The sequence below is a fragment of the Giraffa tippelskirchi genome, chromosome 11 (assembly GCF_054371585.1).
Source record: "Giraffa tippelskirchi isolate mGirTip1 chromosome 11, T2T-mGirTip1v1.2.pri, whole genome shotgun sequence".
Lineage (NCBI taxonomy): Eukaryota > Metazoa > Chordata > Mammalia > Artiodactyla > Giraffidae > Giraffa > Giraffa tippelskirchi.
Window position 1 is genome coordinate 137,439,744 of NC_137285.1, and position 17,373 is coordinate 137,457,116.

General features: G+C 48.3%; 1 protein-coding gene across 10 annotated transcripts in view; it reads left to right on the forward strand.

Annotated features, from left to right (window-relative positions):
* The window catches only part of PRR5L (proline rich 5 like), a 76,884-nt gene extending 68,673 nt beyond the window's left edge, over positions 1-8,211 (forward strand). For all 10 annotated transcript variants that reach the window (XM_081544681.1, XM_081544675.1, XM_081544678.1 and 7 more), the window contains one exon: positions 6,919-8,211. In XM_081544681.1, the coding sequence (XP_081400807.1) occupies positions 6,919-7,313 (395 nt within the window). In that variant the 3' untranslated portion in view covers positions 7,314-8,211. The remainder of the gene's footprint in view (positions 1-6,918) is intronic.
* Positions 8,212-17,373: the final 9,162 nt, after the last annotated feature.

Sequence of the window (17,373 nt, forward strand, 5' to 3'; positions counted from 1 at the left end):
CAGAGGGAAGGATCTCTGGGAGGCTTTTGGGGTTATGGGGAGGCGGGTGGGGAGCAGGAGGGCGCAACGTTTGAGGAACTGAGAGAGCTTTAGAGTTGCAGAGTGGCTGACGGCAGGGGAAGCCCCGGGACACAGACCATGTCCTGGGCACTGTGCAGGGTGGGCTGGATACCACGTTCCCACTCAACAGGTGAGGCAAATGAAGGTCAAGGTCAAGGTCACTTGGCTGTTGGAGACAGGCTTTCAAAGCCCCGAGCTCTTTTCCCTTGGCCAGCTGTTCTCCCACACTCCACCCGTCCCCCACCCACCCTGTCAGTTCCAAGAGGTGACTGATGCCGCTGAGGGACCACAGAGAAGCTGGTCCTTCCTTCTCAGCTGTCGACCGAACAAAATGGACACCCTAAAAGCTGAGAATTATGTTTTAGTCAACGGACAAACTAAGTATTTAAACACATAAGACAGCCTCTCAGATTGCTGTGGAGGACTGAACAGTCCTTTGGAACCAAAGAGGGAAGGGAGGGACTAGGATATATGGGCTATATAGAAGTTTTTGCAACAAAGAACAGGTAGTTTGAATATTGTCATTCCAACGAGAGAATACTGTTAATTAAAGAAAAATAGATATCTCAAGTTCATGAATTTAGCGCTTTTCTACATATTGGAAGATGCAAGAGTCTGGGCTCATTGAAATCACTCCTTTTTTAAAAAACTTTTATACTGGAGTATATTTTATATTTTATATTGGAGTATAGCCAATTAACAATGTCGTGATAGTTCCAGGTGGACCGCAAAGGAACTCAGCCAAACATATACATGTATCCATTCTCCCCCAAACTCCCCTCCCATCCAGGCTGCCACATAGCATTGAGCAGAGTTCCTGTGGTATACAGTCGATCCTTGTTGGTTATCCATTTTGAATATAGCAGTGTGTACATGTCAGTCTCAAAGTCCTTTGATGTGCACCCTAACGACTAGGCCTGGTATCCTGCTTTTTTCCATCCTGAGCCCTGAGGTTGCACAGTCCAGGGTGGCTCCGGTGGCTGCTGGCTCGATGGCCAGGGCATCCTTTATTTAGTGGTATGGCAGGCGGCATTCTTTGTCCACGCAGTCATCAGTGCCAGAGGTATCCGAGGCCAGGACATCATCCCCACCCCCTGGACACTAAAAAGCTAAAATGGCCTTCATGGTGCCCTTCCTTATGGAGGACACCCCTTTCTAGATAAAGAGGACACTCTGGGGCTCAGTCTTCCCCTCAGTTGAACAGAGGCTTTTCTCCTGTCTGTGGAAGAGGTAGCTGCCTGTTGTGACAACCGGCTGAGATAGAGAGAGACTGAGCAGAGGCAGTGGACGTGAGAAATCTCAGGAGGGCTTTCCCATGTCCCCTCTGGGCCTGACAGGGTGGGAGAGGTCAAGGGCAGCTGGGCCCATCATCTCAAAACTCCTGTCACCTTCCAGGCCCTGAGCAAGCACTTGGCATGTAGTCATCCTACCAGATTCTGGGGATGCATGCTGTCATGACCTCAGACTCAGCGTTGGTAAGAAACGTCCCCAGGGTCACGCGGGGTAGGTGACCAGAGCCGGAGAAGCGGCCTTCTAGGGGCTCCCCACCTGTGCTCACAGGCTCAGGCAAGTTGATCTGGGGACTCACGGGTGGACCCTCTTCCTGCCGACCAGGCCAATGGGTCTGAGAGTTAAGTCTCACCCCATGGGTGTGCAAGGCTTGCTTCAGAGAGAAAAAAATGAGTCCCAGGACATGATGGAGTGAGCACGTGTGTGTGTCCTTCCCTCCATAGCTGTCACTTTTCTTGGGCAGAGGGAGCGTGGCGATGAGGAGGAAAATAATGAAATCTTAAAAAAAAAAAGACAGGCCGATTTGTCAGAGGCCAGGCCCACATTTCTATCTTTCTAGTTTCCCAGGTTTCCAGGCCGCTGCCCTGGCTCAGTTAGCGAGAGGCCCCGGCCTCCCACTCATCTCTCTCCATTGTGTCTCCAGGGGGAGGGTCCTTTGCCCCAAGATACGGTAACTTGTCCTTGTGACCAGTTGGCATTCATGGACTTTCAGGTGCTGGGTCCTAAAGAGAGATGCCCACCGTGGACCTGGTGGGCAGGCGTTGCAACACCCGCCTGACGGGGGCCACTCCGGTGGGGCCCGGCCAAAAGCCTGGGAGATCAAAGGCCTGGGAACTGAGTCTCCAACAAAGAACCACCTCCTCCAGGCTTTGGTTCTCTCTGGGGGTTTGAAAGGAGCTGCCAGGGCTGGCTTCAGAGCAGGGGGAAGAATGCCAGGGCTCCGCAGGGCGCCTGGGGAGTGAGGCAGGAACAAACAGGAGGAGGCCAGGAGGAGGCCCGGGAGGAGGCCGGGAGGTAGGTGCAGGAGGTGGCAGGGCCCAGCCCTCTTACTGCTCCTCCGTGGGCCTCCTCACCAGGAAGGGGCCAGCTTTTAGGCACGGGGCAGACCCACAGCTTAGTCAATCCCCTGTGGAGACTTCCTGCTCTGAATGGCACGGCCCAGCTTTCCCTGATGCAAATAGGAAAAAGAAGGCAAAGAGGGCAAGCAGCCACCGAGCTATCAGCTCCAAGCCTACTATGCAGTTTAAAGGCCTCCCAAGGGGCCCCTGCGGTCTCTTCTCTGGGAGGCGGCTCCGAACTCTGGGGGGAGCTTTGCAAGCACACACTGTCTGCCCAGGGGACTCACACAGCCCAGGCGCCCCTGTGGTCTCTGCTGTGTCCACACCCAGTCTTGGGAGACAGAACATTGTGCCCAGAAGCCAGGAGGAGGAGCTGGAGGCCTCTGGGTCAGCGGCAGGGAACTGTCCTAAGAAGAGAGGCGGGGCTGGCCACAGAGGGAGCAGAGCTGTGGAAACCACCAGGGTGGGCTTCAGCTGTGTGCCCTGGAGTAAGTTACTTAATGTCTCTGAGCTGCGGAGGGCTGAACACAGAGGAGGAAGAGGCTGCCCTGTTGCTGGGCAGGGCCCCGGCAGAGTTGCCACCAGCTGTATTATGGGCCCAGATAGGATGGTCTGGGGCCTGTGGAATCACCCCAGATGAGGAGTTGTGTGTGCCTCCCCTTCCCTTCTACGGACTCCAAACCACATCCCAGACCTTACCATGCTGTGTGAGTCACGGCCTGATTATTTGTCGGTCTCTCCCTTAGACTCATTGCATGTGGCTCCCCTGTAGGCCAGGCATGGCATAGACCTCTCCTCCGAGGGAGAGAATGAATGAACAGACAGCCATGCAGTCTGTCTGACCCTCAAAGGACCAGGCCCATCTGAGAAGCCCCTTTCATAACTCCTCCTCCTCTGGTTCCCCACCGTGCTCTCATTTGTACCCCTGCCCTGACATTTGCTGCGTTGACCTGGTTTTACACAGATGTGTGTGCCGGCTTCCAGAAGGTCAGGAGCAAGGGCTCTGCTATCAGCTCTGGGCTTGAATCCCCGTTTCATCACTAACCATGACTGTAAAGTGACTTAGCATCTCAACCTCAGGTTCTTTTTCTGCGAAACAGTCAGAAGGAGATGATGTCAGTAAGGCCTCTCCTGTTTGGATACAGTGCATAGTAGATGCTCAACTAATGATTGCGCCTAAAACTTCCTCCACCTCCCCCCCACCACTGTTCCCCAGCCCCTGTGTGAGGCCTCATATCAGATTTATGTTCCTCTTTGCCCTCTGCAGCAAACACAACATTTTGCACAAAGCTCAAAACGTTTATTGAAAGGGAGTGGGCATCATGAGGACCCCCTCCTCCAGGCTGGCCACCCTCCCTCTGGCTCCATCTCTCTGCAAAAGCCCAAATTTAACCCTCTAGAACCTTTAGGCTGCTGGACTAACAGTGTGAGAGAGATGGATGACATCCAGGCACCCATCTGAGACAGCTTGCTAGCTCATTCTGCCAGGTTGAGGACTATGGAAACCATCCAAGGAATTCTTTCTTCCAGAGATGCTGTGTGTCCATCATTCACGTCTCTCCCCCAGACCTCATCCTGTGTCCTGAGCCCAGGCTTTGTTCTAGATTTTTCCTCTTCCTTGATTTGCATGTAGTAAACACTCACTGTCCAGTCCAGTTTCCTACTAGGCTGGTTGTAGAGCCGCCACCACCTGGGTTTTCCAACTGCCAACCTCGAGTGTTTCTTTTAACAGCAGCAGGAGAGAAGATGAATTGTTTTCAAGGGCACTTTTTTTAAAGGATGGTTCTTTAATGGGGTCCCTGCTTCTTTGAACTCTTCCGGTGCTTCTGTTTTATAGTTATAGATTTTTGGGATCATAAAAGTAATACATGATTATTGTAAAAATGTGGGAACATTTTAGAAATGTGAGACTTGGCACGTGCAAGCACCCATGCTTCAGAGAGGACCTCTGCCGACATCTGGCATAGATTCTTCTGTCCTGTTGGCTCCTTGGTGTTTTGTCTCCTATATCATTTTTCCCCCAAAGAAGGGTGTGAGGACCCAGCCTCTTGTCTGGCACTGCTGGAGGCAGTGTTTGCTGCTACCTGAGTTCAGAGAGTGGGTTGGCTCAAGGGCGGTAATGGAAGCCTGAGACACAGTAGCATGCATTAGGGAATGTCTTGGGCACTGCCATTTAGGGCTTCAGAGGATTGGGCTGAGCCTCAGTCTTCCTCATCTGAACAATGGGGATGTTGACAGATGTCCTAGTGTTTCAGTGGGAGATTGGGACTCAGCAGTAAAATAATGGATGGGAACACGCTCAGTAAGCTCTAAATTCTATGTATTATTACCTGGTTCTGAGAAATAATTGCTGTTACCACCAAACAGCTCCTGGGGGCTCCAAGCCAGTAAGTAGTCATGGTGACTTAGTCCTAAGGGTTAGGATTTTATTCTCTTGTCATTGTATATACATATGTGTGTATATGTATATAGTCACACATGTGTGTATACACATATATGCATATGAAGAGTGAAAGTCGCTCAGTTGTGTCCGACTCTGCAACCCCATGGACTATACAGTCCATGGAATTCTCTAGGCCAGAATACTGGAGTGGGTAGCCTTTCCCTTCTCCTGGGGATCTTCTCAACCCAGGGATCAAACCCAGGTCTCCCGCATTGCAGGTGGATTCTTTACCAGCTGAGCCACAAGGGAAGCCCTTATATATGCATATGCATATTTGCATGGATGGACATATAAGACCATTCAGTGATGGGACCTGCCGAGAACTTTGCAGATGAACATGGCACCCTCACTATAATGCCCATCAAGGCGCATGAGCTTTGAAGGTGATGACTGCGTGTTTCAAGGACTCCAGATCCATGGGACAAGCCAACAGTAAACTAGAGCAGCATGGGCTGAGTGTCCCAAGGCCAGTCTGTGACCGGCGAGTGCCGTCTGCTCTCCCTTTAGAGACCAGGTCCCCCCCTCCACCCTTTGTTATCCTGTCAGGGGTGGAGGGAGCACCATCGAGGTCAGCCCTTCCTCATTTATCCCCCTGGAATCCCCTGCTGAGAGAGGCATGTGTTAGGAGTCTTCCAGGTCTTAGGGATGAGGGGAGCTGGGGAAAGCAGTGACAGGTGCCAATGGGGTGGGAAGTTGGAAGGCTGGGGGGGTGTGCACTGGATGGAAGAAGGAAAATAGAGGCTTTGACCAGGCCCCACCACTCCTCAGCCCTCCGTCCTCACCTCCTTTGCCTCGCTGGGGTCTTTCACCCAATTCGTGATGCTAACATGGTGCCTCACTGGGCTAGGAGGCTGGTGCCTACGGAAGAGGCTTTCCTGGGGCCTTGGGGATGGGAGCTTGCCCTGGGCCCTGTGCCGGCCACACTGGAGGTCTCGGGACTGGCCTGGTCCTTGTGAAGGTGGGAGAGGAGAGACCTTCACAACTGGGTGTTACTTGTACACGGGCTTCCTCCTTCCGACTCGTCTCCCTAGATTCAAACCTCATGTACTTGGCTTGTCCTTCCCTCGGGAGGCTTAGTCAACTATCACTACATGTGCTCTGTGTGGGCAGCTAGGACGAGTGAGTCTAGAGTGAGACAGTCCTTGTTTGCATCCCAGCTCTTCTACGTTCTAGCTGTGTGAGCATAGGCCAATTCCTATCTCTTCGATGCTCATATTATCTCCCACTTTAACTATGAAAATGATCATAACTTAGGTTCAATTTTTAGGAGGATTCAAAAGAGGATTCAACATATGTCAAGGGTGAGCATAGTTTCCAAAATGTGAGAATTCAAGAAGCAGCAGTTTTTTTTAATAATTCATGTCCAGTGCTCTCTGCCTGCCTCCATGGGCCATCCACGGAGCCTCACCCCTTCTTTGGTGATGCGAAAGGCTGGTTGAATCCAGCGTATCAACTTGAACAGAATGCAGATCTCAGATCATCAACCTGCTGGGAGTTGGTGGTTCTGGTTCATGATGATCCAGAGGATGCCTTTGCTTTTGCAGTGGGCAGGATGCCCACTGCCTTTGCTTTGATAGCCAAGGTCCCCCAGTTAGCTGTTCCTCCGGACTTGAGCTTATGAGGCCTTTTTCGCTTCCTCTCTTGACACCGCAGAGGGCTCATCGTGCTGAATGGAGCCCAGACCATCTCTGGGCAGCTGGTCCAGCCAGTGCTCAGGTCTTTGGATGAGACTGGTTAGAAGGGAATTGAGGGCAAATCCAAGGAAGCTCAGGCAGCCCCTGCAAATGTGAGGAGACTCCCTTGGAGCTCCTTGATCCATCATGGAACGTCCATTGGTACTCCTACTATGGGAAGGCATGTTGGCCATAGGCAGAATCAGGCATGAACAAAATGAAGTTACAAGAGAAACGTAGACGTAGCCAAGTTCTTCCCTTGCGCTTCAGGGCTTCACCTAAAGCCATCCCTGAAGGTGGAGCTGCCACCTCCCTCTTCTCCCAAATTCTTTAGGAGTTTTTGACACCCACCGCCCCCACCCGATCACAGCCTTCGCTGGTCTTTCTTTTGCAGGCAGGCGCCACTCCAGGGTCCGGCCCAAGGTCACGCTCCTGAACTACGCCTCCCCAATGACCCCCATCAGCCGGCCCCTGAACGAGATGGCCCTGACCCCGCTGACGGAGCAAGAGGGGGAGGCCTACCTAGAGAAGTGTGGCAGCGTCCGGCGACACACGGTGGCCAATGCCCACTCGGACATCCAGCTGCTGGCCATGGCCACCATGATGCACTCGGGCTTAGGGGAGGAGCCTGGCGGCGAGGACAAGCGCCTGCTGCTGCCGCCCAGCTTCCCGCCGCCCCACCGGCAGTGCTCCAGCGAGCCCAACATCACCGATGGCCCTGACGAGCCAGAGCAGGAGGCCACGGGCAGCCAGGAGGACTCAGACCTGAACTGTGCTTCCCTCAGCTGAACCCCCGTCTCCCAGAACTCCCAGCTCCTGCCTGGCAACCAACATGAGGGCAGCTCCATCCCCAAGGATCGCCGAGGGGAGCGCTTCCTCTGGGCAATGCCACCTTCTGCCTTTTCGGATACAGGCTAGTCTGAGTGCCCTAGGGGAAATCCCTGTCGTAAGTGTCTCCATTTTCAGGACGATGATCACCTCTTCGCGGCCACACAGATCTAACTGCCCAATGTCTGCCCTCTGTCTGATTCAGCCTTCCCTGCTTGACTCAACCCAGATCTTCCTCTCTGGGCTTTTACTCTCAGATAGTGGACTGTCCGGTCCTCCTGACTGTATATTGCAGCACACCTGGTGATCCTATAGCTGGAGGTCATCCGAACCACACACAAAGCCGGCGAGGATGTGTTGGCATGTGGAGTTTCCCTTGAGTCCTCATGATACAGATGCTGGTGGGTGAAAAGAGGCAGTAGAGAGGTACCTCTTGTCTCTGTCTCATGTGGAGTAAAAGTAGACTGCAGCCCCTCCCAAGGGGCTGCATCTTTCATTTCAGTTTCAGAATTACTGGCAAGGAGTTCCAGAATTACTGGCGAACAAGGGTTCTTCCTCACCTATACCCAGACCCTTTATGCTGTCTTTGACTTTTGGCCCAGGAGGCCCACATGGCTAGAGAAACCCCATCTTTAATTAAGCCTCAGCATTCCCTTCCCAAGGCTTTCTCCCCAACTCAAGGAACTAACCTTCCCAGTGGAATAGCTGGTGCCTTCCTCCCTCTTTCATTTCAGAAACTGATCCTTTTGCTATCATGGGGGAGGGGCCAGCCGATACCAACCAACTAATCTGTTCCTGGATTTGACTTGAATTTTTTTTTTAATGTACATCGTTTCAAAAATAAAATTGCTTGCAAATATTTGCACGTAGATCTTGCACTGCTCATTTCCCATGGGGGTGGGTCTTCACACAGAAAAATAGCAAACCCCCTAAGAAAGGAGATTAGGAGTGGTTCAGGGTGAAAGCCATCCATGGTAGGTGGGGCCCCGAGGCTACAGAGCTCTGAAAGCAGCTGGATTTGAGTCCAGTAAGGCCTGTGTTTGTGAGTGTTGTGGTTTATAGGAAAAGCTATATTGAGTTGAGGAGACTCAGCAAGCCTCGGGAGCAGAGGGGTCTAGCAAATGAGATGTCTCAGTGCTTTATAGTGGGGGGAGCCAGGTGTGATGTGGGCAAGACATTTTGGAGAGATGTTCATTCCCTGTGATTAAAGCAGTGCCTAGAAACGCCTGGAATGTCTAACCTTCGGGGTCTGGAAATGTTCTTTGGGGCAGCAGACTTGGGTACTATTTCTGTATAAAAAGTCAAAGTGTTAGTCACTCAGTCATGTCCAACTCTTGGCAACCCCATGGACTGTAGCCCACCAGGCTCCTCTGACAATGGAATTCTCCAGGCAAAAATACTGGAGTGGGTAGCCATTCCCTTCTCCAGGAGATCTACCCAACCCAGGGGTTGACCCTAGGTCTCTGGTGCTGCAAGCAGACTCTTTACCATCTGAGTCATATAATATCTTCTCAACACTGCTTCCTCCATACAGGTCTGGGCTTTTTATCTCCTTTCACCCCACTGTTCTTTTTGTATTTGTCTGCTGGCCCCCTGATAACAACTCCAGAAGAAAAAGAGAAGGCCCTGGACGCTTCTGGCACCTTCTAGGTATTCTGTTAGTCTTTGGAAACTTTGTTTATGAAATGTCAGAGCAATGAGCCAGCTTGGCTTCCAATACAGCAGGAGAGAGGATGAGGACAGTCTAAGCTGCCAGCAGAGGAAGAGACCTTCTAAATTCATCTCATCCTTGATGGTATTTCCCTTCTGGGTGAAGATTTGAAATATGACCAGAGTTGTGCTTTTGATGGCTTCTAATTTGGAAATTTTGTTTAAAAAGTTGTTTTGTTTACATCCTTTTAAGAGAGTGATGGAAGAAAAAAATATGCAAAGGAGACCTTCTGAGAATTTCAAACAAAAAATAATCTGTGGATATGTTGGGTAAAGTCCACACATTCACTAACATGCATTAGCAAGTGGAATATCAGTAGGTAACATACAATGATTTCTTTAACCGGTGGCTTCTGTCCTTACTGGCACACTTAGCACTCGGGACTAGTATTTACTGATCCCAGCAAAGTAATTAATCATGGTTGGGTTTGCTTTTTTTGTTTACAACATGAATGATATATATGTTTTTAAATGCATTTTCCATATACTAAATGCTCTTGATGAGGACAGCAGTCATCAGTTAAATGTGTAAGTCCTTAGGTTAAGAATGGGAGCATCAGAATAGACCCAGTGTACTTAATTGCTAATGAATGTTAGCTACTTCACAACTGTACCTTTGATGTACACACCTGATAAATATCAGTAAATACTCACACTGTACATAGAAAAACTGTTGATGTTTATGAGCATTCAGGCCATCAGAGCTATTGCAAGAGTGACAGCTGTAGTGTTTTTAACCACTTTTTCTCCCCTTCATGAGATGAAGATTCGTTTCCATTATTGAAGCTAGGATCTTCCTGTGCCTGAGGTTTAATGACAGGAAGTGATCACGACTCTTAAACTCCGAGTGAGCTCAGAAACCAGAAACCATGAATGCTGTCTGTTTCCAAAATGGATTCAATATACATCATTTTGTACGGTACTCTGTTCCCGGGCTGTGTGTCTTGATTGAATTTGTAAGCACGTCCATTTGCAAATTCTGAGTCTGAGAGCGTCCGTTAGACCTCTGCATCCTGTCTGCACACTCCCGGTGTGAGGAACCCGCCTTCCCAGCTTCTAGGTTCCTTTTCCTGTTGCCTCCACCCCCGGGTTAGGCAGCAGCCTGACCTCAGCCAGTTTCCCCTAGGCTTTCCTTGCCATCCTCATCTGGATGGGCAAGTCATTTCCTTGAGGAACAGCCTGTCTGCGGAGGAGCTTGGAAAACACCGAACAGAGTTTGCAAAGGCAAGGTCTCTTCTGAAGCCAGCTTGGTCTCTTTCCTAAGTGTTTGACCTGGAGGGAGCCTTTGTAAGAGCCTTCAAAGAGGTGTATCCTGAACTGATTGAAATCCCTGGAGGAGGTCAAGGAGAGTAGTCACACTTTTCAATGAGCCTTCAGAGACTGGAACAGTGAATTAAGAATGCTGAGAGGTCTGCCTCGGTAGATTTCACATCACTGGTGCACTACCTGTAGTCACTCATTCAGCCACTCATCTTCCCACCAAATATTTGTGGAACTGCCACTGCATTGTAGGCACTTGTGGGTGCTGGGCATGCGGTGATGGGACAGAAAACCCATGTGCCTGCGTCTCTTGGGGCTTACCATCCAATGGGGGAAGGCAAGCAGTCAGGTGAACACAGGCATTTCTAGTAATGAATAACACTGAATGAAATAGAATGGCAAAACACAGTGACTAAAGGGTGATGTGTGGGTGACCCTAGACTGGGTCGCTAGAAAAGGTTGCTCTAAATTTGGGATCAGCCTTAAAACAGCACTTGCTGGGCTTAACTGGTGGCCCAGTGGTTAAGAATCCACCTGGCAATGCAGGGGACTGGGTTCAATCGCTGGTCCAGGAAGATCCCACATGCTGTGGGCCAACTGTCTTGTGTTCCACAGCTACTGATTCCGCGCGCCTAGAACCTGTGCTCCGAAACCAGAGAAGCCGCTGCAATGGGAGGCCCACGCACCGCAACAAAGGGTAGCCCCTGCTCACCACAACTAGAGAAAGCCTGTGCACAGCAACAAAGACCCAGCACAGCCAAAAAAACAAGGCAGCATGCATTTATGATCTCACATTCTATAGGCTGGAGGTCTGACCTGGGTCTCATGGGGCTAAAAATCTAGGTGTTGGCAGGGCTGTGTTCCTCTCTGGAGGCTCCAAGGGAAGAACACATTTCCTCATCTTTGCCAGCTTCCAGAGGCTGCCCATATTCCTTGGCTTGTGGCCTCTTCATCTTCAACACTACACTCGCAACCATGGGTTGAGTCCCTCTCATGTGGCATCACGCCAGCCTTCATTCTGCCTCCCTTGTCCACTTTTAAGACTCTTGTGATTCCACTGGACTCACTGGGATAATCTTTATGTCAAGATTTCCATGGGCCTCTGATTTACCACTGCCTCTGCTGCCCCCTCTACTGAAGTCTCAGGGAGGAAAGGCCAGCCTCGTGGTGTGCTGGGGACACTAAGACTGAGCTGCAGCCAGCAGGTGGCTACCAGTCTCAGTGTCCAGGGAGACCGGTCTGCCTGGCCCGGGGGCGTTTAAACCTGATTGATGTCCACTCAGAGCTGCCTCTCTTGCTCTTCTTGAACTGTTTCTGGAAAACCTCATAAGGTAGGGAGCGGGGGTTGAGGGGACTTGGACAATGGATTTCTTGTGTAGAAAAGATTTCAAATTTTTTAAATTTTATTTATTATTTATTTTTGGCTGTGCTGGGTCTTTGTTGCTGTTCAAGGACTTTTTCTAGTTGCAGAAAGGGGGGGGGCTCGTCTCTAGTTGCGATGTGCAGACTTCTCATTATGGTGGCTTCTCCTTGCAGAGCACAGGCTCACAGGCTTAGTTGCCCCATGGCATGTGGGATCTTCCTGGACGAGGGATCGAACCCATGTCCCCTGCATCAGTGGGCAGATTCTCAACCACTGGACCACCAGAGAAACCCCCCCAATTTTTTTTTAATCTTTAAATATTAATAGGTTTAAATGTGGCTTTAAAAATAATATTTAGTAAGTATAATCATTAGTAATCATTTAATAAATAGTAAATTAATAATTTTGTCTTCAGAATCAAGATTCAGTTAAAGAGACAAGTTAAACTTTTTGGGGCTTTTAAGTTCAGCTTACACATTTTATTGTTCTTTATATAAGTCTAACAGATTGTAGCAATAGCTTTGGAGGAAGCCTTTGAATAATTCTTGGTCCTATTTACAACCTTAGCTCAGCACTTCAAATGCTTTAAATGCGTTTATAAATTTAATATATTTATTTCTTTTTAAACTACTTCAGTTTTTCTGACAGCATGCAAAATCTTCCCCAATCCTAAATTCTTATAGAAACTAACAAATTAAACTTACAAATAAGGGAAACTTTAAATGTTTTTATACTCTACTTAAACTTAGATGTCACTATTTAAAAATTGCAAGTCTAAATTAATTACTCAATTATGCATTTTAAAGTGGAGTTATAAAAGTGACAGTCTAATGGGACTTACTTTCTTAAATATCACGTCTGAAATATCAAATATGCACTTTGCCTTCCTAACATAAAAATATTAGAGCTATAGTTTTGTTTATTTTAAATCTTTCTCCACGTAAGCCTAAATCTTCCTGGTGTGTTGGTTGTTAAGCTGTTGTCTTAGCTTTCAGCCTTTTCTGTATTTTGGGATGCGGGGGCTGGGCCTCTGCCCATCACCCGTCTGCTTTGTGAGATGGGGCCGGCTGTTGGTTCTGCCAGTGGGGGGCGCTAGAGGGAGCCTGGGAAGCTGGCGGCGTCACCACTTCCGGTCTTGTAGCCATTGCCCTGGCAGTTGGGTCTAGTGGCTGCAGGTACCTCCAGTTTGCAGGATTTCCTCCCTCCTGGAACCCACCTTAACATCCTCTCTCCAAGAGACAGCAGCACCCTGGCCTGGGCCCCCCTCAGACACTGGCAGTCCAGCTCTCAGTGCCCCTCGTCCAACCCTTACCACCTCAGTCATTCCCAATCATTCCCCTTCTATGGGTTGTCATTGCTTCCTGCTTTCTGTGATTCCTCGGTGTCTACTCTTTGCCATTTTATTCTTATTTGTCCAATACCTGATTAATAATTTTTCTATTAAATGCATTACCAGAAGTTTCCTTTCGATGTGAGACCCAGACCTGCAGACTTTCAGAATGATTCTTTTGACCCCCACCTAAGGAAACCATAGTGTTTCAAATAATTTTGGTGATTGTTCCTCAGCATTTGTTAAATTACCAGTGAAGCTGACCGACTTGATGGACTTGACTTTTGTCAGCATCCCCAAGAGACACTGGGTGCTATTTATGACTTTTAGTCAATGACTTCATAACCTAAAAGAGCTGTAAGGCAATTGCCTAGTTTCCCAGTCCACCTTCGGAAGTATGCCTTTCTCACCAAGTCACTCATTAAATTGGTTCTTAAGTTCCTTGGTTCTTCTGCCATACATCTAATCACCTTTGAGAAGAATACTAAGCAATGTGAATACCTTGAACCCAACAGTCTCCTGAATTCTTTCATATTCTCAGGAACACATAATTTTTAACAAATACCTAAACTTAAGTCTGATATCAGTTATATATCTTGGAGATAGCTTTGTCTGAAGTCCAAATTATGAGGTCATTCCATTCTCTATAGACTGAACTAGGATCAAGTCAATTGCCTGCCAACAGAAACTTTTGCTGCCCACTCCAAGGCAGTTTTGAGATGGGCTCAGTAAGTGGAAATAGCACATAGCTTCTGGTTCTGGCCACAGGGGAATGACTTGTATCAGATGAATCTTTCTGCCAGAATAATTACAGGAGCTGGATAACATATATATAGTAACTGTTTGGAGGAATTGGCCATCACCCAGTGCAGGCAGGATCTGAACTGCTATGATCCCTCCCTAAGAGAAGGGGAAACAAATGAGGCAAAACTTCACATTCATCCTGGTTTTTCCAGATGGTTTTTCCCCAAATCACCGGCAGGGGTGGGAATAAGAGGGAGTGGGTGACAGCAGCAAGCAGCAGTCTTACTGGACTGAGATCAGAGTTTAAGGCTAGAGAGTAGCTGGAACTTGAAGGAAGAGAGAATGATGAAAACTAAATGGGAAACCTGCATACTCATTCCCCTCAAGGTGTTGACTGACTCCTGACTCCTCAGCTGAACATGGGGCTTTCCTGGTGGCTCAGCAGTAAAGAATCTGCCTGCCAATGCAGGAGATGTGGGTTCGATCCCTGGGTCGGGAAGATCCCCTGGAGTAGGAAATGGCAACCTGCTCAGTATTCTTGTCTGGAAAATTCCATGGACAGAGGATTCTGGCGGGCTACAGCCCATGAGGTCACAAAGAATCAGACACGACTGAGCACACACACACACAAGCTGAACATGCAGTGAGAACTCCAAGAAACCCAGCAGAAAACAGCAGCTGGGACGCTAAAGAACAGAACAGATTTCAGCTGTTGCAGAATGCTGAGGAGACGGAGGTTCAAGTCCCACCTTTTGGTTGAAGCCCAAGAAAGGCCACATTCTGGGAGTAAAGGTCATGCCCAGTAGCAAGATGGTAGACTAAAATATAATGATATCAGAAATTACATTAAATATTAATGAACTAAACACTCCAATGAAAGGACAGAGAAGGTTAGGCCAGATTAAAAAATAACAATATTCTGTTTATAAGAGACACACTTAAATCTTTGAACAGAGAAGTTGGAAACATATACTATGTAAATGCTAGCAAAAGAAATTTGGTGTTGCTAATTTAGAATTGTGCAAATTTCATAATGATAAAATGTCAATAAAGATATAATACAATAGAAATATAATAATCATTTTTTGATCATCAACTATATGCCATGTACCACCTTAAGTATTTTACATTCATTGTTTTGTATAATTCTCTGAGAAGTTTCATGAAGAAAAGTTACCATCCTCATTAGATGGGGAAATTGAAGCTCAGAGAGACTGAGCAATTTGCCTAGGATCACAGAACCAGAAAATGAGAGAGATGAGATTCAAATGTAGTTTGGTCTGACCTCTTGCTGGAGAGCTTTTAAATCACTGCTCTGCTTTCTAAGTACAATATTGCCTATGGTATGCTTGCTTGAACAAGCTTGTATGCAGTTGGAGAGGGTCCCTGAAAACACAGGAGTACATTGTAACCTAAGCGGAGGATATTCTGTGGGGATTCCTGTAAGTGTAGACTGGAACCTTTCAAGAACTAAGATCCTAAGATAGTCTGTTTGACTCATACGCACTCCCGCACACACAAGCTTCTATGTAAACACTCTCCTCTTCTGCACACATGACCCCTGAAAGGTACAGAGACCTTCCGGCTCATGGACTACTGCAGTCTGAATTCTTTGTATTTCTCAGTCCAAATTCTCAAGAGTCTGGTCTAGTTCAAGCATGTATCCATCCTTGATTCAGTCAATAGGTGGCTGCTAAGGCGTGCCATCTCACATGGTTTCAGCTTTAACTGTTAAAGTACTTCCCTTGGAATTGAAGAGAGGGCTCAGCAGTCCTCAGGGTGAAGGCGAGACTTGTTTCTGAATGGACACATATGCGGCTAGTGGGAACCAGAGCAGGAAAACTCCCATGTAATCCTCCCCAGCTCATCTCTAGCTCTCTTCTTCCCTCAAAATGCGAAGATGCTTGGAGGGAAGCACGGGTGGCAGGCTCGCGCAGAAGGGACTGGGGGAGCCCAGAGAGAGTGGGGACAGATGGGCCCATCACCGGGGTGGGAGGGGAGAATCTGAAGGGAAACCAGGCGATGAAGCATTTCCTAAAGTGCTCAGTCGCGGGCTGAGGTCTCTGCCTTTGAGCTATGATGGGGGTGTTTTCTTCTCAGGGAATATTGTCATCAGCTGCCTGTCCTCTTTCTTCCTGGGTAGGAGTAACTGGAAAAGCCTACAGAGAAGACAGGCTGAAGTTTGGAGCATCATGTGCTGAGGTGATGGACAGTCAGGGTGACGCAGGGGCCCTAAGAGTCTTCCAAGCTTCTGGGACCCCCCAAGAATAATTCTGTAACAAGTAATTGTAAGAACAACATTTAATATTCACTCAAGGCTAACTATGAGCAGGCGCTAGTGTAACACTCAACTCTTTCTATATTATCTATTTAAGCCTCTTAACAATGCAATGAAATAGACACATTATTATTCACGTTTTAAGCTCAGGCACCCACTCCAGTATTCTTGGGCTTTGTTGGCAGCTCAGCTGGTAAAGAATCCACCTGCAATGTGGGAGACCCGGATTCGATCCCTGGGTTGGGAAGATCCCCTGGAGAAGGGAACGGCTACCCACTCCGTACTCTGGCCTGGAGAATTCCATGGACTATGCAGTCCACGGGGTCACAAAGAGTCAGACATGACTGAGTGCCTTTCACTTCACTTCACTTCCAAGCTGAGGCACAGAGAGGCTAAGCAACTTTTCCAAGGCCTCAGAGCTAATAAGGGGCCACAGCAGAATGTGAACCTAGGTGGTCCAGCTCCAGAGACCTAGCTTTTAACTATACTCTAATAAACTCTTCTTCCACTCTTTGGAACATGTAACCTAAATTACTAAACCAAATAACAGTGATTGAGAAAGATGAGAGCTAGCTGGGTGGCCCCTTGGGGCCCCTGGTTTTTCCTAGGGAAGTTCCCTCTGTGAGGCTCCCCACCATCACGTTAGTCTCAGAGCCAGTGAGCGCAGGAAGAGAATGAGGTCCACAGGGAAACCAGGGCCCCTGTGTATAGTTTCAACCTCTCCTCTGTCAGCCTACTGCCCCTGCAGTCACCCAGACCTTTTTCTCTGCCCAGCAATACTAGCTGGTGACTTTGGACAAGTTACTTGATCTCTCTTTCCTTCCACAAAATGCAACTAATTATGCCTACCTTGCAAGTTTAGAGAAAAAAAAAAATATATATATATATATGTGCACACACATGTATACACTATATACTGCTTACATACACACACATGTATGCATACCAATGGCATAGAAAAGATTCAGGCTGTCTCTGGGTTAGGTAAAGTCACGGATGTTCCTAGCAGCCTTAGGTATAATAGCCCCAAACTGAAAACCTAAATATCCATCGATTGATGAATGTTGAGAGAAAATGAGATAGACCCACACAGTGAAGTTCTACTTGGCAACAAAAAAGGAATAAACTACCGACACAGGCTACATCTTGGGCAGACTTAAAAAAATGTCAGGCTAAGTGAAAGAAGCCAGACACAAGAGACTGTTTATTGTATGATTCATCTATATGAAAAGTGAAAGTGAAATGTCCAACGAAGACACGCCTATAGAGATGGAAGGCAGAGGAATGATTGCCTGAGGTGGGGAGTGGGAGTGGGGATTAACGATAAATGGGCATC